Below are 22,789 nucleotides of genomic sequence, written 5' to 3' on the forward strand. Positions count from 1 at the left end.
CAATCCAAAGCCAGGATCCAGGAACCTCTTCTGGGTCTCCCACACAAGTGAAAGTGCCCAAGGACCTGGGCCATCTTTCACTGCTTTCCCAGGCCATAGCAGAGAGCTAGATTGGAAGTGGAGCAGCTGGGACTTGAACCGGCACCTATATGGGATGCTGGTACTGCAGGCGGCGGCCTTACTTGCTACACCACAGTGCCAGCCCCAATAACCATGTTGCTAAGAGTTACAGCTAATGACACTAAAGTAATTAAAATGCATCCCAGTTACTAATATGCATTTTTTTGACAGGTAGAGTGGACAGTGAGAGAGAGACAAAGAGAAAGGTCTTCCTTTTGCCGTTGGTTCACCCTCCAATGGCCACCGCGGCCGGTGCATCACGCTGATCCGAAGCCAGGAGCCAGGTGCTTCTCCTGGTCTCCCATGGGGTGCAGGGCCCAAGCACTTGGGCCATCCTCCACTGCACTCCTGGGCCATAGCAGAGAGCTGTCCTGGAAGAGGGGCAACTGGGACAGAATCCAGCGCCCCGACCGGGACTAGAACCCGGTGTGCCGGCGCCACAAGGCGGAGGATTAGCCTATTGAGCCATGGCGCCGGCCACTAATATGCATTTTAAAAAAGTTTTAATTGATCACAACAAAATTAGAGAAGTTCTGAAGAATGATTTAAAATGGTGGCTGTACTTCCAACTAAAATTATCACATTAGAGGGCTGGCATTGTGGTATAGCAGATAAACCTGGCACCTGAAATGCCAGCATCTCATGTGGGCACAGGTTAATGTTCCAGCTGCTCCACTTCTGATTCAGCTCTCTGTTAATGGTCTAGAAAAGGCAGTGAAAAATAACTCTAGTGGTTGGGCCCCTGCTACCCATATGGAAGATCTGGAAGAGGTTCCTGGCTTCAGTCTGGCCCTGGATGTTTCAGCCATCTGGGGAGTGAACCAGTGGATGGAAGATCTCTGTCTCTGTCTCTTCTTCTAACTCTTTCAAATAAATAAAATATTTTTAAAAAAATTATCACAATAAATTTCTATCATTACAGGTAAAAAGCATGATCAATCATATCTTTTAATACCATTCATTTATACTCTTTTTAAAGTCATTAAGCCTAAGTGATATTCTAAATATAAACAAGCCAAAATCTAGAACTGAAAGTAGTCAAAAGTTTACTTTTGATTTTTATAAGAAGAGTTTTTTAAGAAAAAATAACTATCTTCAAGGCCTTGTACTTTATTTTCAAGTATAAATATGCATATTACATAGTGAGATAACCAGACTTTTTATTATCTTATATCTCTGAAATACTTACGGGTTATTAACTGAATGCTTATGGTTTTTCCACCCAATTTTTGCAAAGTGTTCAATTTTCGTTCCTGTCGAGAAAGAAAACATATCTTAGTGGGTTAATGTTCTGTTTCTTATTAACAAATGTTGCAATGGCACTCAGTATTCTGCTAAATACTTCCATATTTTCCCAAGCATAGATATCAGCATTGAAGACTTCCACATTGATTTTGTAGTTAAATCCCAGTATATTTAATGAATTGAATCAACTAATGGGCACAGGAGATAAAAAAAAAAAAATAGTCCCACTGGACCACTGTGGTACAGTGGGTTAAGCCACTGCTTGGGATGCTCAGAGTGCCTGGGTTAGAGTCCTGCCTCCACTTAACCATTCTGCTTCCTGCTAATGCACCTGAGGGGCAGCAATGATGGCCCAAGTACTTGGGTTCTTGCCGCCCATGTGGGAGACCTGGGTGAAGTTCCTGGCTTTGGCCTGACTCAGCTCCAGCTGTTGTGAGCATTTGGGAGGTAAACCAGCAGATGGAAAATCTCTCTTTTTCTCTGTCACTCTGCCTTTATAATTCTATTTTTAAAGAATAAGAGAGAGGGAGGGTGGGAGAGGGGGGAAGAGAGTGAGAGAGAGAGAGAAAGATCTTTCGTTCACTGGTTCACTCCCCAGAGATTGCCCCAGTGGCCAGTGTTGAGACAGGCCAAAGCAAGGAGCCAGGAGCTTCTTCGGAGTCTCTCACATGGGCTGTAGGGGCCCAGAGACTTGGGCCATCATCCACTGCTTCCCCAGGCCACTACCAGGGAGCTGGATAGGAAGTGGAGCAGCTGGAACTTGAACCAGCACCCATATGGGATGCTGGCATTGCAAGCAGTGGCTTTACCTGCAATGACACAATGCTAGTCCCAATAAATCTTTTTTTAAAAAAAAATAGTTCAAATTGGTCTAGTCTACTTAGTATAATTAGGGTCTAATTCCAAAAACCAGAAAATATAGTCTGGAACCACAACGTTGTTGCTGTTGTTCTAATTTGTTTGCAAGACACAAATAGAGAGAGAGAGCTCCCATACACTGGTTCACTCCTCAAATGCTCACAACAGCTAGGGCTGGGCCAGGACTTCTGTGTGGGTGGCAGGGACCCAAGTACTTGAGCCATCAACTGCTGCTTCTCAAGGTATGTGTTAGCAGGAAGCTGGACTAGGAAAAAAGCCTATTGAATCCACCATTCCAATTTGGTACGCAGGCATCCCAAGTGGCATCTTAATTGCGAGGCCAAAATGCCCAGCCCACAGTGTAAGATTTAAGGCAAGAGAGTGCTGGCAGCCATTTTTCTATGAGTCTGCCGACCACTCCCCTCCTCAGCACCTCTGGACAGCATGGAGTTTGTAACTCATCGCCCAGGACTGATCAATACCTCAGTGATTCCCCCTCCTTATGATACGTTCGGCAGAAAAATTGTATCCTGACAACAAATATGTATGCTTTTCCAATCCCCTAACAGAAAATGGAAAAATATAATAGTGTCAAGAAAGCAGAAACAAATACACTAAATAGTACATTGAAAAAATTTCTTTTACTACTTCTAAGAGAACAGAATAGAATGGGCTTCGAATCCTCATCTGGAAGTAGAAAGGCCAAGAGAGGAAAACACACCCTCATGGGCGCTTGTCACGTCACATTAATGGAAGACAGACCACACAGTCACATACAGTCACATACAAAGCTCCCGTTTCTGTTTCATTTGTATCTTCACTGTCAAGAAGAATGATCTTCACAGCAGAAACATTCTACATGTAAGAGCAAATCTTACCCCGCTTCCAATCAAAGACAAGGTAGATTTCACCCCGGTGATCACAGTGTTAGGAGAAGGTCAATATGAGTTCAGTAAGAACAAAGCAAACTGCTACGTTTAGTGACTGCATGGACAGTCAGATCAAAGGATACTCCCTACCTGGATATAAGCAAGACAATTAACTCGATTTTTCAGGAAATTTTTTGACACACTAAGAAAATACTGTAGCATCAGTTTTGTTTTTTCATTTTTATGTTTGTATTACTAAAAATATAAGGGTTCTCCTGTCAAATAAGTTGAGAGTTCTTTATTGTAACACATTTACAGTCTTCACTTGCTTGTGCGTTGTGACTGCTCAAAAGGAGATTAAAGTTAGCTGCCCACTTATCTGACTCATGTTGAAGAACACCCTGTGAGCAGACTGTCCCACTTATTGGGAAACAACAGGTATTGATTAATGCATCGCCCTAGAGAAAAGTCTCTAGCACTAACCCCTAGCTTCAGCCGCACCCTGGTTAATACTGCTACCAAAACTGGATTACAAAATTAAAAGCACTCACACAAAACCTGAAGCTAGAGGGATTAGTATAATGTAGGATCTAAACAGATTTCAACACAGTTTATCAAGGAGTTGGATCAGAATATAAATGAAATGCCTCGTTCTGTTTTTGAACCTCCAAGCCAACCTGGAATAAGGAGCACAACTATGAAAACGACTTTAAGAGTCTGTGGAATACAAGCTGAATAAGATTTAACAACTTAGTGTGAGTACAAGAAAAGTTTTACAAGTGCTCATGATATAGCAATAATCAAGCGATGAGTCTTAAGTCCAAAGAAAACTACAGAAAAAAAGAGACTAAGCACAGGGTCAGGCTGGCTTCAACATCTGAAGGCCATAAGGTCAAAGAGGCTGGTTCTGTGTCAGAAGGCAGAAAGAGGATCATGGCTGTAAACTTTATGAGAAGACATTGGAGTTCAACACAAAAAGCAACACTCTAACAGTCAGAATCACCCCAACACCGGGATTGGCAGCCTCAGTTATAGTACAAATGCTTTATTGTCTTTACTAGAAGATTAGTATTAAGCAGGATCCAATTAATCTAAAATATTCTGCCAGTCATTTGTTACTTTTTTTAAAAAAAGATTTATTTATTTATTTGAAAGGCAGAGTTACAGAGACAGAAAGAGAGGTCTTCCATCCACTAATTCACTCCCCAGATGGCTGCAACGGCTGGAGCTGTGCTGATCCAAAGCCAGGTGCCAGGAGCCTCCTCCGGGTCTCCAACACGGGTGGAGTGCAGGTGCCCAAGGACTTGGGTTCTCTTCTACTGCTTTCCCATGCCATAGCAGGGAGCTGGATCAGAAGTGGAGCAGCCAGGACTTGAACTGGTACCCATACGGGATGCTGGCACTGCAGGTGGTGGCTTTAACTGGTTAAGCCACAGCACCGGCCCTGTCACATGTTTCTTTTTTCTCTTTTTCTCTCTCTCTCTCTTTTTTTTTTTTTTTTTTTTTTTTTTTTTTTTGACAGGCAGAGCGGACAGTGAGAGAGAGAGAGACAGAGAAAAAGGTCTTCCTTTTTCCATTCGTTTACCCCCCAATGGCCGCTGCGGGCAGCGCACCACACTGATCCGAAGCCAGGAGCCAGGTGCTTCTCCTGGTCTCCCATGCGGGTCAGGGCCCAAGCACTTGGGCCATCCTCCACTGCACTCCTGGGCCACAGCAGAAAGCTGGACTGGAAGAGGAGCAACAGGGACAGAATCCGGCACCCCGACCGGGACTAGAACCCGGTGTGCCAGCGCCGCAGGCAGAGGATTAGCCTATTGAGCTGCAGCGTTGGCCCCTGTCACATGTTTCTTAATCATGAGCACTGATGAAGCCCTGGCTGACTACTGATTCTAAACTGTCAATTAAAATTTTTTGGCTGTTCAAAAGATATGCTTAGTATAAAAGGATTTTAATCTCCCTGAATCAATTATGAAGCCATAAAATCTGATTTTTCAAATTACTTAAGCTACTACAAACTTTCTTACATATTTGTTTCTATGGCAATTCACAAACAACAATTTCATATGAAAAATTCTGTAACGCATTTAGAAATGTGTTGGATGGCCAGCATTGTGGTACAGCAGGTTAAGCCACAGCTTACAATGCTAGCATCCCATACCAGAGCACTGGTTAGCATTCCAGCTGCTCCACTCCAGATCCAGCTCCTTGATAATGTATCTACGAAGGCAAGAGAAGATGACCCAAGTACTTGGGTTCCTGCCACTTGTGGGAGACCAGAATGGAGTTTCCTGGCTCCTGGCTTTGGCCCAGCCCAGATCTGGCTGTTGGCAGCCATCTGGGGAGTAAAGCAGCAAATGGAAGATCACTTTCTCTCTGTGTCTCTCCATCTGCCTCTGTCACTCTGTTTTTCAAATATTTAAATCTTTTTTCAAAAATCTGTTAGATGAAGAGTAACAGTTCAACTAAAGTAAGCATAGGCTGCATATATGTGTCTCATCTCAGAGTACCTGGGTTTGATACCCAGAGCTAGCTCTTCCCCTGACTCCAGGCACTGGGTGCGGGAGGTTAACAGGTGCTGGCTCCAGCAGCTGGGTTCCTGCCACCACATATAAGACCTCGACTGATTTCCCAGTTCCTGGTGTTTAGCTAAGGCCTACTCCCTGCCATTGCAGGCATGCGGGGTGTGAACCACAGATGGGAGCTCTTTCTGTCTGCCTATCTGTGTGTGTGTGTGTGTGTGTGTGTGTGTGTGTGTAAGAAATAAAGCAAAATAAAATAGATTTATATTGTGAATTTTGCACGAGAAAACTAAGTATTCTGAGTAATGTAAAATATAGAGGAGAGAAAATATAGAAGCTTTAATCATATCGGCAACAGGATTTCCAGGTAGCTGAGAACAATGGAAGCAACCTAAATCTATGTCTCTCCATATCCTCCAAAATAAAACAAAATAACAAGAAAAAATAAAACAGCATAAAACCACACTCTCAGCACAACTAGAAAACAGAAAATCAAAACTTAACAGTATCTGTAAGTTTTCAAAAAATAAAATACCGGGTCCAAGCCAACTATTAATTGCTCATGCTCTTGCTGTGAATCTTTACAGAAACAAGGACAGCATGAAGAAAAACTGCAGAGAGAAGAGGGGTGCTACTACCAGGCCTATAACTGCTCCAAAATTACCACCAGGAAGAAAAAGGCTCCCTCCTCAGGTATGACAATGCTGAGAAAACATTCCTGCAGATCAAACATGACCGCAGGGCAGGGTCTGAAGAGTACAGGAGATTCCAGGTGGCAATCTTTTAAAGGCATACACTGGGGCTGGAGTTTGGTGTGCACTGGAGACACCACTTGGGGACACCTGCACCTGCCTCATCCCGGTCCCAGTTCTTCCATTTCTGATCCAGCTTTCCATTAATACACATCCTGGGTGAGAGCAGATGATGGCTCATGCCACTCACACGGGAACTATGGATGGAGGTCCTAGGACCTGGCTTTAGCCCAGTCCTGGCTACTGAGGGCATTTAAGAGTGAACCAGGGGGGCCGGCGCCGCGGCTCACTAGGCTAATCCTCCGCCTAGCGGCGCCGGCACACCAGGTTCTAGTCCCAGTCGGGGCGCCGGATTCTGTCCCAGTTGCCCCTCTTCCAGGCCAGCTCTCTGCTGTGGCCAGGGAGTGCAGTGGGGGATGGCCCAAGTGCTTGGGCCCTGCACCCAATGGGAGACCAGGAAAAGCACCTGGCTCCTGGCTCCTGCCATCGGATCAGTGTGGTGCGCCGGCCGCAGCCCGCCGGCCGCGGCGGCCATTGGAGAGTGAACCAACGGCAAAGGAAGACCTTTCTCTCTGTCTCTCTCTCTCACTGTCCGCTCTGCCTGTCAAAAAAAAAAAAAAAAAAAAAAAGAGTGACCCAGGGGGCCAGCACTGTAGCATAGCAGGTAAAGCCACCAGCTCCAGTGCCAGCATTCCATATAGGTACCCATTCAAGTCCCAGCTGCTCCATTTCCAATCTGGTTCCTTGCTAATGTGCCTGCTAATGTGCTAATAAGCAGCAGAGATGGTCCAAGTGTTTGGGCCCCTGCACCCATATGGGAGACCTGGAAGAAGCTCCTAGCTCCTGGCATCAGATCAGCACAGCTCCAGCCATTGTGGCCATTTGGGAAGTAAACCAGCAGATGGAAGACCTCCCTCTCTCTGCCTCTGCTTCTCTGTAAATCTTTCAAATAAATAAATAAATAAGATTTATTTATAAAGAGTAAGCCAGAAGATGAGAGATATCTGTATGTGTGTGACTGTGTATATGTATCAAACTTTCTATCTCTGCCTTTTAATCCCATAAAGGCACCAGCTCATGTCCCAACTGCTCCACTTCTGATCAAGCTCCCCGCTAATGAGCCTGGGAAAGCAGTGGAAGATGACCCAAGTCCTTGGCCTCTGCACCAACATGGGAGACATGAATGGAGTTCCCAATTCATGGCATTGGTCTGGCCTAGCCAAGTCAGTTGAAGTAATTTGGGGAGTGAACTAGCAGATGGAATCTCTCTGTCTCTCCCTTCCTCTCTCTAATTGTGCCTTTCAAATAAATAAATAAACCTTTAACACACACACACACACACACACACACACACACAACACTACAGGGGCTGGTATTATGCAGCAGATTAAGCCACCACTTGTAACACCAGCATCCCATATCAGAGCACCAGTTAGAGTCTCAGCTGCCTCACTTCTGATCCAGCTCCTTGCTTACATGCCTGGGAAGGCTGCAGCAGGTGGCCCAAGTCATTAGGAGACACATGAGAGATGTGGATGGAGTTCTTGGCTCTTGGCTCCTAGGCCCTGCTGTTGCAACCATTTGCAGAATGAACTAGCAGATGGAAAATCTGTCTTTCCCCTCTCTGTCACTCTACCTTACAAATAAATAAAATAAATCTTAAAAAAAAAAAACAACACTATAGTGGAAGATGGCCCAAGCCCAAGAGCCCCTGCACCCACATGAGAGACCCGGAAGAAGATCCTGGCTCCTGGCTTTGGATCGGCTCAGCTCTGCCTGTTGCGGCTGTTTGGGGAGTGAACCAGCAGATGGAAGACTTTTTTCTCTGTCTCTCCCTCTGTCTGTAACTCTACATCTCAAATAAATACTTATATATACAATTTTTTAAACTACAGAAATAGTTTACTACACAGAAGAAGCCACTCTAGAACAACAATCCTCTCACATCTACAAACAACATGCACACATCACAATGCAATGCAAGAAGTTTCTAATAAAACAAACTAGAAGTCCACTTGGAATCTACCAGGGATCATAATGCACAGTGAACCTTGCCCAGATCCCAACCCATTTATATGTTCAATTAGGCACCAACTCCTATTCAATACAGGGGGCTGCTGAACTGGGGTGGGAGGTTCTCCTCACGGCACATGGGGCTGCCTGCATTCACCTCTGAAATGCACTCTCTCTCTTTAAATAAATCCTGCTCCCCTTCTTGCACTTTATCCATGTCTCTGCTATGAATTATTCTCATATGCAGAGACAAAAAAAGGAAATTCCCAAGATTAAAAACAGGCAGTGCTCTTCCATATGACCCCACCATTGCTCCGTAAAGAATTCTTTCCTTCCTGATTACATCCTGGCTGTCAAACCTGGGGTACTTCCCTACAAAGAATAGGAATGCTGAACTTTCTGATGTATCTTTCTTATTTCATGGTAAATGAGGCACTAGTTCAGAATCACAAAACAGGAAAAAAAAAATCCTACTTGCACTATCCCAGGCTTTATATAACTAGCTAATAGGATAGGTCCATTGCTGGCCATCAGTCAAAGAACTGAGATGGACAAAACAAAAATCAGACATGAGACACCATGGAATGAAAGATGATGATGGAGGGCTGGCACTGTGGCACAGTGGGTTAAAGCCACAGCCGGCAGCACTGGCATCCCATATGGGCACCAATTCAAGTCCTGGCTGCCCTACTTCCAATCTAGCTCCCTGCTAATGTGCCTGGGAAAGCCGTGGAAGATGGCCCAAGTGGGAGACCCAGAAGACACTCCTAGCTTCTGGCTTTGGCCTGGCTCACCTGGTCGTAAAGCTCATTTGGGGAGTGAAGCACATGGAAGACCTTTCTCTGTCTCTCCTTCTCTCTCTGTAACTCTGCCTTTCAAATAAATATATCATTAAAAGAAAGATGGACTCAGGGCTGGCGCTGTGGCACAGTGGGTTAACACCTTGGCCTGAAGTGCCAGCATCCCATTTGAGCAGCGGTTCAAGTCCCAGCTGCTCCAATTCCCATCCAACTCTCTGCTATGGCCTGGGAAAGCAGTAGAAGATGGCCCAAGTCCTTGGGCCCCGGCAACCGCATGGGAGACCTGGAAGAAGCTCCTGGCTCCTGGCTTTGGATCGGCACAGCTTCAGCCATTGCGGCCATCTGGGGAGTGAACCAGTGGATGGAAGACCTCTCCCTCTCTCTCGCTCTTTCTGCCTCTCCTCTCTCTGTGTAACTCTTTCAAATTAATAAATAAATCTTAAAAAAAAAAAATATGGACTCTTGACGGATTCAAGCTTTCAATCTCATTACCACATTGAGAAACAATGAGCCTCCATTTATAGGCCACAATTAATGGTGACAAAACTGTTAACATTCCTATTTCCATTTCCCGCTATGAAGTATTTTAGGTACTTCCTCTATGGTGTCCTATATATAAATATTTCCCCTCAAGTGAAGTTCTACAAACTATTTCTTCTATTTAACTTAAAAGCCATTTTATGTCTCATATATCCTGTTTCTTAGTAAATATCTGTTGCTTCTCATGCATGTAGATAACCAGTCACAAGTTTGGAGTTCTTTTGAACGTACCATATTTTTCCATGTGCTCTTTTCCAGCAGACCCAAACATCTGAGGAGCAACTGGGTGGGCAGACAATCCATATTTGTTTATCAGGACATCAAGATGTTTATCCATGGGATTGGTTCGATCTGGAAACTAGGAAAGAGGAGAAAAATACTAAACTTAATAAGTAGCTAATGGGGCTGGTGCTATGGCACAGCCACTGCCTGCAGCACCAGCATCTCACAGGGGAGCTGGTTTGAGTCCCAGCTGCTCCATCTCCAATCCAGCTCCTTGCTAATGTGCCTGGGAAGGCAGCAAAAGATGGCCCAAGTCCCTGGGCCCCTGCACCCACATGGGAGACCCAGAAGAAGCTGCTGGCTTCAGCTGGGCCTGGCCCCAGCTGTTTCAACCATTTGGGGAGTGAATCAGCAGATGGAAGAAAAGAGTGTGTTCTCTCTCTCTCTGTCTCCTTCTTTCTCTGTAACTCTTTCAAATAAATAAATATTTTAAAAAAGAATAAGAGGTTGGCATTGTGGAGGTATGGGTTAAACCACCACCTGCAACACCAGCATCCCACATAAGCACTGGTTCAAGACTCGGCTGCTCCACTTCCGATCCAGCTCCTTGCTAATGCACTTGAGAGAGTAGCAGAGGACAGCCCAAGTCTTTGGGCCCCTGCACCGATGTAGGAGACCTAGATGAAGCTCCTAGCTCCTAGCTCCTAGCTCCTGGCTCCTGGCTCTGGCCTGGCCCAGCCCCAGATGTTGTGGCCATTTGAGAAGTGAACCAACAGATGGGAGATCTTTCTCTGTCTCTCCTCTCTCTCTGTAACTCTGCCTTTCAAATAAATCAGTCAACCTTATTTAAAAATCTGCAAACCTTTTCAAATACTTATGTATACGTATACAGATAAAAGCCCAGCATCTGTCATTCTCTACAGAATGTTTTGCCATTTGCCATAGGCAGGTTGGGCTGCTATGACAGAACAAACTGGGCTGGGTAGCTTAAACAACAAATAATTATGAGTATTTCTCACAATTCTGGCGACTGGGAAATCCAAGAGCAAGATGCTGGCACACCTGATTTCTGGGTAAGGCCTGCTTCCAAGTGTGCATGCAGTCATTCATTGTGGCCTCACATGACAGAGAACAGAGCAAAGACTTGAGTGCTCTTCTTCCACGGGAACTAGCCCCAAAACGAGGGACCCATCCCCATGTCCTGATTTCCCCTCAAAGTCCCAGTCTCAAAACACCATCCCACTCGGAAGTAAGTTTTTAACACATGAATTTGTGAGGACATGGCATTCATCCACAGCACACTAGGAAGTTAAAAACAGAACACCCTTGTTCTCTAAAGAGAGAATGCGATTTCTCAGGCAAAAAATGTACTGTTCTATACAATCTCTTCCGGTATAAACCTAACTTCTCATTTTCTCCTGTGCTCATTTGTGATAGGACCAGGCTTACGATGACAGCCAACCACAGACTTTCATTCCTGAAATCCAAAAGCTGACTTAAAACCCTCTTGCTTGCTGATTTGACCACCAACTGAACCACAGGTTAAGATGGACCAAAAAACTTAGTGGTCAGGGACCATTCTGAGCAGCAACATTCCATTCTGAAGAAAGCATAAAATTAACCAAAATACATCAACTGGCAGGAAGTGCCAACATCCAGAACCATCACTTCACAGGACCAACAGCCTCTTAAGTCCCTTTCTGGGCTACCAAAGGACCCTAAAGAAAAATATAACTGGCAAGCCACACAGGTGAATAACAGATCTTGAAGCAGACAAACTAAAGAAAAAAGAACAGATGGCATTAACTTGAATATATTTTATTAACCCATTATATCCAAAATATTATTTCAACATGTGATATTTTTAAAAAGAGACATTTTACATTTTTATTTTTTTATTTTTTTATTTTTAAGACTTTTTTTTTTTTTTTTTTTTTTTTTTTGACAGGCAGAGTGGACAGTGAGAGAGAGAGACAGAGAGAAAGGTCTTCCTTTGCCGTTGGTTCACCCTCCAATGGCCGCCGCGGCCGGCGCGCTGCGGCCGGCGCACCGCGCTGATCCGATGGCAGGAGCCAGGAGCCAGGTGCTTTTCCTGGTCTCCCATGGGGTGCAGGGCCCAAGCACCTGGGCCATCCTCCACTGCACTCCCAGGCCACAGCAGAGGGCTGGCCTGGAAGAGGGGCAACCGGGACAGAATCCGGTGCCCCAACCGGGACTAGAACCCGGTGTGCCGGCGCCGCTAGGCGGAGGATTAGCCTAGTGAGCCGCGGCGCCGGCCACATTTTACATTTTTAAAAGGAGACATTTTACATTCTTTTTTCACATCAAGCCCTCAAAATCTAGTATTTTAAGGTTATGACACACCCTAACTTGAATGCTGTATTTTCATCAGAAATATTTGATCTATGCTTAGTTTTCACGAAATCTTCAGTTGTAAAAGTATATTCACATGCCCAAGCTATTCCAAATGTACTTAAAAGTTTTCCAAAAACTGGTAGCTTAACATTAATTAAAATTAAGTAAAATTGGGGCTAACGCTGTGGCATAGCAGATAAAGCCACTGCCTGCAGTGCAGGCATCCCATATGGATGCTGGTTCAAGTCCCAGCTGCTCTACTTCTGATCCAGCTCTCTGCTGATGTGCCTGGGAAAGCAGTGGAGGATGGTACAAGTCCTTGAGTCCCTGCACCCACATGGGAGATCTGGAAGATGCCCCTGTCTCCTGGCTTTGGATTGGCCCTGCTGCGACTGTTGTGGCCATTTGGGGAGTGAACCAGTGGATGGAAGACTGATCTCGCTCTCTCTCTCTCTCTCTCTCTGCCTCTGTTCTCTGTAACTATGCCTTTCAAATAAATATGTCTTTTTTTTAAAATGAAGTAAAATTAAAAACTCATTTCCTCAGTTGTATTAACCATCTTTTTAAAAATGATTTTTTCATCTACTCGAAAGGCAGGGGGTCAGGGGGGCTAACTGATCTCCCATCCACTGGTCCACTCCCCAAATGACCAAGCTAAAGCCAGGAGATCAGAACTCCATCCAAGTCCCCTATGTGGGTGGCAAGAGTCCAAACACTAAAGTCATCATATGTTGCCTCCAAGGATTCAATAGCAGAAAGCTGGATTGGAAGTAGAATAGCCAGGAATCAAACTGGCACTCCAATATGGGATGCAGGCATCCCAAGAAGCAGCTTAACCCACTGTGCCTCCTAAGCACATGGTAAAGAGCACAGTAGCTACTGTGCTAGTTACTACCTGCCATGTGTATGTGCTGTGAATAGTATACCCAATGTCAAGTATCATTTTTAGTTCAGTGAAATAATCCTCCCTTATGTAAGAAGAAATTATTGGCGCTTGAGCTGTGGCATACCAGGTAAAGCCTCCATCTGCAGTATTGGCATCCCATATGGATGCCAGTTCGAGTCCCAGCTGCTCCACTTCTGATTCAACTCCCTGCTAATGCACCTGGGAAAGCAATGGTAGATGGTCCAAGTGCTTGGGCCCCTGCACCCATGTAGGAGACCCAGAATAAGCTCCTGGCTCCTGGCTTCAGATTGGCCCAGCCTGGCCACTGAAGCCATTTGAAAAGTGAAACCAACAGATGGAAGATATCTCTCTCTGCCTCTCTCTCTCTAACTCTGCCATTCAGATAAATAATTTTTTTAAAAAAAAGAAGTTATTACCATTGTTTGCAGCATATACATAAAAAGGAAAAGGTTATGCTATGTAATCTGAAGGGAAATACATAGAACAAATACAGAGAACAACAATGTAAGACTGGAAAGTCAGAGCCTCTACTATAGAGACCCACCTACATGTCAAAACAGAAACAGGAAAAAAAAAAAAAAAAAAAAAAACAGAAACAGCAACTTGTCGTCTTTGTTATACTCACAGACTGTTCACAACTGTGTTTTTAAATTTTATTATTATTTTTTATTTGAAAGGCAGAGTTAGAGAGATAGAGACAGAGACAGAGATAGAGAAAATCTTCCATCCGCTGGTTCACTCCCAGATGGCTACAACAGCCCAGGTCAAAGCCAGAAGCTTCATTCAGGTCTCTCATGTGGGTAGAAGGAATACAAAATCTTACCCAAAAAATTCAGTTACAAATTAAGTTAAGAAATGAATAGTGAAAAAAAGAAAAAGGGAAAGAAAAATAAGAGAAATTTAGATTTTTCCCTATGTGTATGTCTCCGTCTCTCTGCCTCTCAAATAAATTGATTTGAAAAAAATATTTCTAAACCTACCCTTTGAATTTTATACATTTTTCTTTTCTATAAATTCTACTTGGGTTTTTATTTTTTTTCATGCCTGTAATATCCCTTTATGCATTTTCCAGTACCATAAAGAGATTTCCAGGCTGTTATTTCTTCAATCACAGTCAGCATGACTTAATCTGTGTTCAATAATCCAGGTGATGTGGTCTACAGAGATCACTTTTACTGTCTCCTCTTTCTTCTCACTTATGGTGCCTTGTTTCTTTAAAGCTTGGTTATCTTTGCTTGCACCTGAACTTTTTTTTTTTTTTTTTTTTTTTTTTTTTTTTTTTTTTTACAGGTAGAGTTATAGACAATGAGAGAGAGACAGAAAGAAAGGTCCTCCCTCCGTTGGTTCACTCCCTAAATGGCCGCCACGGCCGGTGCTGCGTCAATCCAAAGCCAGGAGCCAGGTGCTTCTTCCTGGTCATCCACACAGGTGCAGGGGCCCAAGCACCCAGGCCATCCTCCACTGCCCTCCCGGGCCACAGCAGAGAGCTGGACCAGAAGAGGAGCAACTGGGACTAGAACCTGGTGCCTATATGGGATGTCGGCGCCGCAGGCGGAGGATTAACCAAGTGAGCCACAGCACCGGCCCCTGAAAACTTTTTTTTAAAGATGTATTTATTTGTTTGAAAATCAGAGCTATAGGGAGGGAGGGAAACAAGAACAAGCATCCATATGGGATGCCAGATTCACAGGTGGCGGCTTTACCCGCTAAGCCACAACGCTGGCCCCACGTCCTGAAATTATACTTGAAGGGTCCTCCAGGACCAGAAGGAAGGTACTTTCCTCCACAGGAAAACTGCCCTGGGTCAAGGCCACTCTGGAACTGATTTAGACTTCACTAGAGGCAGAGGCTTCCTGGACCACCCAGCTAATGAGAACGTTGGCAGCACTCCTACTTCTACCTGAGGACCTGCCTGTGACTTACTGAATCTCAGTAGAAATGTTTCTGGGATTTTTTTTCCTTCTGCCTTCTCCCGTTCTGTTCAGTGCCACAGCAATTCTCCCTGTAATTTCATGGCACTGGGTAATTTTACTTGTGGTTCATTCCTACGCAGGGGGTTTAGCCCCATGCAGTCCCAGATTAATGGGGACAGTGGGCACTAAACTGCTGACCCTTGGAGGGCCTGAGCTTTGACCATTTTCCCTTCACTCCAGGGAACCACCGACATTGCAACTCACAGCTCCCTGATCAGCAAGGGCTTCCAGGGCAAAACAAGCTTCAGTGCTTATGTTAATCCTCCAGCTAGCAATTACACTTCTCTCTCTCTCTCCCCACTGTCTCCCTCTTCCTCCCTCCCTCTCTAGTTCCTTGAGGGCTTCAGAATTTCTTATTTTCATATTCTATCCAAATATTTTTGTTGTTATCAGTGGGAGAATTGGCTCTAAGAACTTGGACATTCCATTATCCAGAATCAGAAGTCTCACACTTTAACTCTCTTCAAATTAAATAGATAAATGAACCTCAAATTCACTCATCTGACTTCTTTGAACGCTGGTTTCAACAATCAGTACAATAAAAAAAATTTTTTTTTTTTATTTTTATTTTTTTTTTTTTGACAGGCAGAGTGGACAGTGAGAGAGAGAGACAGAGAGAAAGGTCTTCCTTTGCCGTTGGTTCACCCTCCAATGGCCGCCGCGGCCGGCGCGCTGCGGCCGGCGCACCGCGCTGATCCGATGGCAGGAGCCAGGAGCCAGGTGCTTTTTCCTGGTCTCCCATGGGGTGCAGGGCCCAAGCACTTGGGCCATCCTCCACTGCACTCCCGGGCCACAGCAGAGAGCTGGCCTGGAAGAGGGGCAACCGGGACAGAATCCGGCGCCCCAACCGGGACTAGAACCCGGTGTGCCGGCGCCGCTAGGCGGAGGATTAGCCTAGTGAGCCGCGGCGCCGGCCCAAAAATTTGAATTAAATTGTCTCTAAGATTCTTTATAGGCCGGCGCCGTGGCTCAATAAGCTAATCCTCTGCCTAGTTGCGCCGGCACACCGGGTTCTAGTCTCGGTCAGGGTGCCGGATTCTGTCCCAGTTGCCCCTCTTCCAGGCCAGCTCTCTGCTGTGGCCCGGGAGTGCAGTGGAGGATGGCCCAAGTGCTTCTTGGGTCCTGCACCCCATGGGAGACCAGGAGAAGCACCTGGCTCCTGCCTTCGGATCAGCCGGTGCGCCGGCCGCAGCGCACCGGCGGCGGCGGCCATTGGAGGGTGAACCAATGGCAAAAGGAAGACCTTTCTCTCTGTCTCTCTCTCTCACTGTCCATTCTGCCTGTCAAAAAAAAGATTCTTTATGGAGCTAAAATAGCAACATCTATGTGTACATACACAGTGTCCTCTTTCACTTCTGGATTACATCAGCTCATCCAATACCTCTGCTAAACCATGCTTTCTGTTGCTTATTAGCAGGCCCCATTCACCACGGACAGATGGGTCAAGTCTTTCCAAAGCATCATAACAACAAAAGTAACAGCAAATTAGACTCACTTTCGCTCCAAGGGATCCCCTCTCCATCTTCTCAAACCCAAGGGCCAAGACACACTCTGCCATACCTTAAAGAAAAATGCAATTATTTTGAAAATTCAGATTTTCACTCAACAAAATACTATTATATACCTCAAGTATGTCAACACACATATTATAATCCTACAAAATAAAAAATTAAGAGAAAATTCTTATATCCATCTGTATAAAATAAAAAATCAAGATGGTGTTTAATTCCTCCCTTAGAGCTCAATGTTCTAATAAAACCTGTGATTGCCAGCTTTCTGCTATGGCCTAGGAAAGCAGTCTCCGTGTGGGAGACCCAGAAGAAGCTCCTGGCTCCTGGCTTCAGATTGGCCCAGCTCTAGCTGTTGTGGCCAATTGGGGAGTGGAAGGCCCCTCCCTCCCTCCCTCTCTCCTTCTCTCTCTCTGCCTCTCCTTCTCTCTCTGTGTACTCTAACATTCAAATAAATCTTAAAAAAAAATAAATCTTTAAAAAAAAAAAAAGGTGCCATGTGGGACACCCATATCCCATATTAGAGTGCTGGGTCCGAGTCTCAGCTCGGCCTGCAATCACAGTTTTCTGCTAATGGATACCCTCGTGGGCAGCAGGTGATACTTAAGTACCTGGGTCCCTGCCACCCATGTGGTACACCCTGACTGAATTCTAGGCCCCCTGGCTTTGGCTGGCCCAGCCCCAGCTATAGCAGGCATTTGGGGAGTATATATTTATAGTGTTTTATTCATGATAACTAGATAGCAGAAATAACAATGTCATCAATTGAGCAACAGATAAAATGTGGTATATGAATACAACAGAATATTATTTGGCCACAAAAAAAGAATGAAGTACTGATGTGTGCTGCAACATAAACTGTGAAAACATTATGCTAAGTAAAAGCAGCCACAAGACACTATGTAGATTGCAGGAAATTTCTGCACAGATTTTGCCAGTTAAGCATGCCCAATGCAAAAATTCATTCAAAAAGTTTCAGATTTTGGAGTATTTCAGATTTTCGATTACTCTGGATTTTTGATTAGGGATACTCAACCTGTATAAAGCACCAGTAATAAATTATATTATTCCATTTGCATAAATGTTCAGAACAGGTGAATCCACAGAGACAGAAAGTACATGGGGAACAGCTAGTTCCAGAGTTTCTCTCTGGGGTGATAAAATGTTTAAAATTATACAGTGGTAACAGCCGCACAACTGTGAATATATTAGAAAAACACTGAATGGTATAATTTTAAATTTTATAATGCAAGTTATATCTCAATCTTTTTTTTTCTCCAAGAAATACATTATAAAGCAATCCCTCTAATGGACGTCTAAAGAAAAAATTTGTAAGGAGCAATACTCCCACATCTACTCAAGTACACTAGACAAATAACCACTCACCACCCTGAATCAGCTGCCGGCCCATAAACAACGCAGTAGAACCAGTTGAACAGTTATTGTTGACATTAATTATAGGAATTCCAGTCAATCCTAAACTGTGATAGACAGCTCTCTGTCCACAAGTAGAATCACCTGCATCGGAAAACAAATAAAAACTGTAATATCCGCAACAGGGGAATTATGGAGCTATGATGCAGAATACTACATTATATTTTTTCCAATATTATGCTTTTGCCTGGCATCCAGTGTAGGCAGAACAGTAAACCCACTATTGACATCTTACTGAGTTTTAGCACTAGGCATCATGATTCTACAAGCACATAGAATTCTCAAACTAAATATGCGCACTTTTCTACATAATACAGAGGCAAGAAATTATAGAAATGATCAGATGTTAGCAAACAATTCAATCTGGAAAGGGCTACATGATAGAGGAAGCAATATTTCATTAACAATGATGGGCAGGCACTGTAGAGTAGCAGGTAAAGCCATTCCCTGAGACACCAACATCCCATATGGGTGCTGGATTGTGTCCCAGATGCTCCACTTCTGATCCAGCTCCATGCTAATGGCCTGGGAAAAGCATCAGAAGACGGTCCAAGCACAGCCCCATCTATTGCAGCCATCTAGGGAGTGAACCAGAGGATGGAAAATTTGTGTGTGTGTGTGTGTGAGTGTGTGTGTCTTTCTGTCTCTCAAATAAATAGTTTTTAAAAAAAAATTTTTTTTGGCCGGCACCACGGCTCAATAGGCTAATCCTCCACCTGTGGCATTGGCACCCCAGGTTCTAGTCCAGGTCGGGGCGCCCGATTCTGTCCCTGTTGCTCCTCTTCCAGTCCACCTCTCTGCTGTGGTCCAGGAGTGCAGTGGAGGATGGCCCAAGTCCTTGGGCCTTGCACCCGCATGGGAGACCAGGAAAAGCACCTGGCTCCTGGCTTCAGATCAGTGGCCACAGAGCGCCGCACCAGCCACAGCAGCCATTGGGGGGTGAACGAATGGAAAAAGGAAGACCTTTCTCTCTGTCTCTCTCTCTCACTGTCCACTCTGCCTGTCAAAAAAAATAATAATTAAAAAATAAAAAAATTTTAATTCTGTTTGCTAAGACACCCCAGAAAAATGTGATCCATGTAGAGTACACATGTGACATCTTGTCCCAAGCAATGCAACCTCCAAGGCAGACATGCCAAAGCATGATGATGGGGACATCTGAAGGCAGAGTCCCCAGTGTGGGGAGCAACCGGACTAGACTGAGTTACTGGAATTAAGACTTATTCTGTGCATCTGCTCTCCCACAATATGGCGCTGGGAGAGAAGTAAACAGCTTCCGCACAGCTGCCTCCAGTTCAACTAATAAACTGTAGGACTTGCTCCTGATTGGAGAGCAGCGTACTCGGCGTGTGGGCAGCCGAGTTAGGATTGGCGGAGGAGGACTATAAAGGAGGAGAGAGACGGCATGCACCGGGAACATCTATGAGGAACATCTAGCTGAAGGAACACCTGTGCAGCCCCCGAGAGAACCGGCCGGCGGTGTGCCGCTCCCCTGCGGAAGTGGGGAATGTGGCCAGGGGGAACTGCCCTTCCACGGAGGTGGAAGGGATAGTAGCCAACCCGGGAAGAACCAGCAGCAAACCCGGGGAGGGCCGAGCAGACGAAAGAACAGTGCAGGGTCCTGTGTCGTTCCTCCACGAAGAGGGGGAGCGACACCCCAGCACAAACAAGGCGGCACCAGATTTTCTTTCAATACACACACTCTGCTGTGACCCAGTAGCTTTCCATTCTATAATTCACTTTCTATCTTGAGACCTCAAGGAAATAAATTATGGACATGCACAAAGATTCATCACAATAATACCAGGATACTACCATAAAGTAGTATTTTTACAATAAGCAGAAATTAGAAATAACTTAAAATATCCAAAAACAGGGGGCTGGTGCTGTGGCACAGTGGATAAGGCTGCTACCTACAGCGCCAGCATCCTTTATGGGCACCAGTTCAGGTCCTAGCTGCTCCATTTCCAATCCAGCTCCCAGTTAATGTGCCTGGGAAAGCAGAGGAAAATGGCCTAAGTGCTTGGGCCCCTGCACCCACATGGGAGACCCAGAAGAAGCTCCAGATTCCAGATTCAGATCAACCCAGCTCTGGCTGTTGCAGCCATTCGGAGAGTGAACCAGCAGATGGAAGCCCCTCCCCCCGCCCCCGCCTCTGTCTCTGCCTCTCTGTAATGCTGCCTTTGAAATAAATAAATAGATTAAAAAAAAAAAAAAAAAGGTAAGCAAGTTCTGGGAGTCTAACGTACAACATGGGTACTGACAGATGCACTAATTTATTTGATTGTGGTAATCATTACACAATGTATATCAAATCATGAATACATTTAATTATTACTGGCAATAAAATATTTTAGATGCTATAAAGACTACATATCCATTAAAAGAGAATGGATTAAATAAATTATGATACATTTATTTAGTAGAATACAATGCCATCATTAAAAAAATACAAGCAAGAAAGTTCTTTATAACTTTTTTTTTCTTTTTTGACAGGCAGAGTGGACAGTGAGAGAGAGAGACAGAGAGAAAGGTCTTCCTTTGCCATTGGTTCACCCTCCAATGGCCACCGCAGCTGGCGCGCTGCGGCCGGCGCACCGCGCTGATCCGATGGCAGGAGCCAGGTACTTATCCTGGTCTCCCATGGGGTACATGGCCCAAGCACTTGGGCCATCCTCCACTGCACTCCCTGGCCACAGCAGAGAGCTGGCCTGGAAGAGGGGCAACCGGGACAGAATCCGGCACCCCGACCGGGACTAGAACCTGGTGTGCCGGCGCCGCTAGGCGGAGGATTAGCCTAGTGAGCCGCGGTGCCGGCCTCAGACACTTTCATATTAAGCTTTTTATTAAATAAACTTTTGTGACAGTCAAAATAAATTCATGAATATCTCTGCATGGTTTATATAATGGCTGCTAGATTTAGATGGACAACTTTTACAATACACAGTTTACTACATACCATAAACATAGCCAATACAAGCCTGCTCCACCGCTGAGTAAGGAATCTGTGCATCAGCTAAAGCCTTCTGGCCTATAAAAAGAAAAGGGCTTCATTAAAAAGTACTTTCAGTATCTGCTCCAGGTAGTTAAAAATTGAGAGTTAGTTGTCTAGGAGTAAATCTACCTCACTATAGTATGTTCAATTTGAATGACAAATCCTTCATCAAAGCAGCTCAGATCTCTACTCTTAGAAGCAACTGTTTCTCCTCTCAACTACTGCACCACTCCTCCATATCTTCTCTTTGACACTTGACACAATCAGACAGAATGTCATGGCGGTGGGGGGGATACACGCAGTAATGTGCTCTTCTTACAAAGCCAAGAACAAGAAATGATCCTGTCTAGGATGGTGCTGTGCAGGAGGTTAAGCTGCTGCTTCGGACGCCTGCATCCCGTAACAGAAGGCCTAGGTTCACTTCCAGCTTCCTGCTATTGCACAGGGTCCCTGCCACCCACACGGAGCTCCTGGCTCCTGGCTTCAGTCTGGCACAGCCCCAGCTGTTTTGGGCATTTGCCAAGTGAACAGGAGATGGAAACACTCTCTCTCTGTGTACATTTCAAATAAATATTTTTAATTAAATAGAGGGGCCAGTTCATGTCCCAGCTGCTCCACTTCCCATCCTACTCCCTGCTGAAGGCCTGGGAAAGGCAGTGGAGGATGGCCCAAGTGCTTAGGCCTCTGCTACTCATCTGAGACCTGGATGAAGCTCCTGGCTCCTAGCTCCTGGCTTCAGTTCAGCTCAATCCTGGCCATTGTGGCCACATGAGGAAGTGAATGTGCGGACAGGAAGATCAGCCTCTCCCTCTCTTGGGCTTTCAAATAAATAAAATATTTTTTAAAAAATTAAAGAGACAGGCCGGCGCCGCGGCTCACTAGGCTAATCCTCCGCCTTGCGGCGCCGGCACACCGGGTTCTAGTCCCGGTTGGGGCGCCGGATTCTGTCCCGGTTGCCCCTCTTCCAGGCCAGCCCTCTGCTGTGGCCAGGGAGTGCAGTGGAGGATGGCCCAGGTGCTTGGGCCCTGCACCCCATGGGAGACCAGGAAAAGCACCTGGCTCCTGGCTCCTGCCATCGGATCAGCGCGGTGCGCCGGCCGCAGCGCACCGGCCGCGGCGGCCATTGGAGGGTGAACCAACGGCAAAGGAAGACCTTTCTCTCTGTCTCTCTCTCTCACTGTCCACTCTGCCTGTCAAAAAATAAAAAAAAATAAAAAAAATAAAAAAAAAATTAAAGAGACAGACACAAACATGGAAAGGTACTAGCCAGAAAGAACCATGGAAGGAGCTCCCTCTGGTGGAACTCAGACCCACAGGTCATGGCACCATGTCAAGTATGTGTCTCTGAAGAACGCCAGATGCTTTTGAGAACCAGGACCCACGCCCCTGTGGATCCTTCTCTCCCTGAACTGCAGCTCACCAGTGCTCACCCAAGTCCTTTGCTTACAGCACTAGCACTCACTAGGATAAACAATAACAAACTGCATCACCTCCTGCAGTCATGGGGTGGACTAGTGATGGGAAAGAATTCCAAGTCGGCTCAGTAGAGCCACAGGAAAACCATCACATACATATTTAATACACTCCAAATGGGATTACCCCTTTTCAAAGAAGACACTAAACTTGCTCTGACTCTGGAGGAGAACACACACCAGAATCAAGTTCTCTCTCATAACAAA

At 45.3% G+C, this 22,789-nt stretch overlaps 1 protein-coding gene across 1 annotated transcript in view; it reads right to left on the minus strand.

Moving 5' to 3' along the window:
* The window catches only part of SCP2 (sterol carrier protein 2), a 102,516-nt gene that overhangs the window by 73,584 nt on the left and 6,143 nt on the right, over positions 1-22,789 (minus strand). The window contains 5 exon segments of the mRNA NM_001082035.1: positions 1,310-1,373; positions 9,948-10,074; positions 16,669-16,733; positions 18,068-18,199; positions 21,075-21,146. Of these exon segments, the coding sequence (NP_001075504.1) occupies positions 1,310-1,373; positions 9,948-10,074; positions 16,669-16,733; positions 18,068-18,199; positions 21,075-21,146 (460 nt within the window).

The sequence above is a fragment of the Oryctolagus cuniculus genome, chromosome 7 (assembly GCF_051225735.1).
Source record: "Oryctolagus cuniculus isolate XC-2025 breed Fujian yellow rabbit chromosome 7, ASM5122573v1, whole genome shotgun sequence".
Lineage (NCBI taxonomy): Eukaryota > Metazoa > Chordata > Mammalia > Lagomorpha > Leporidae > Oryctolagus > Oryctolagus cuniculus.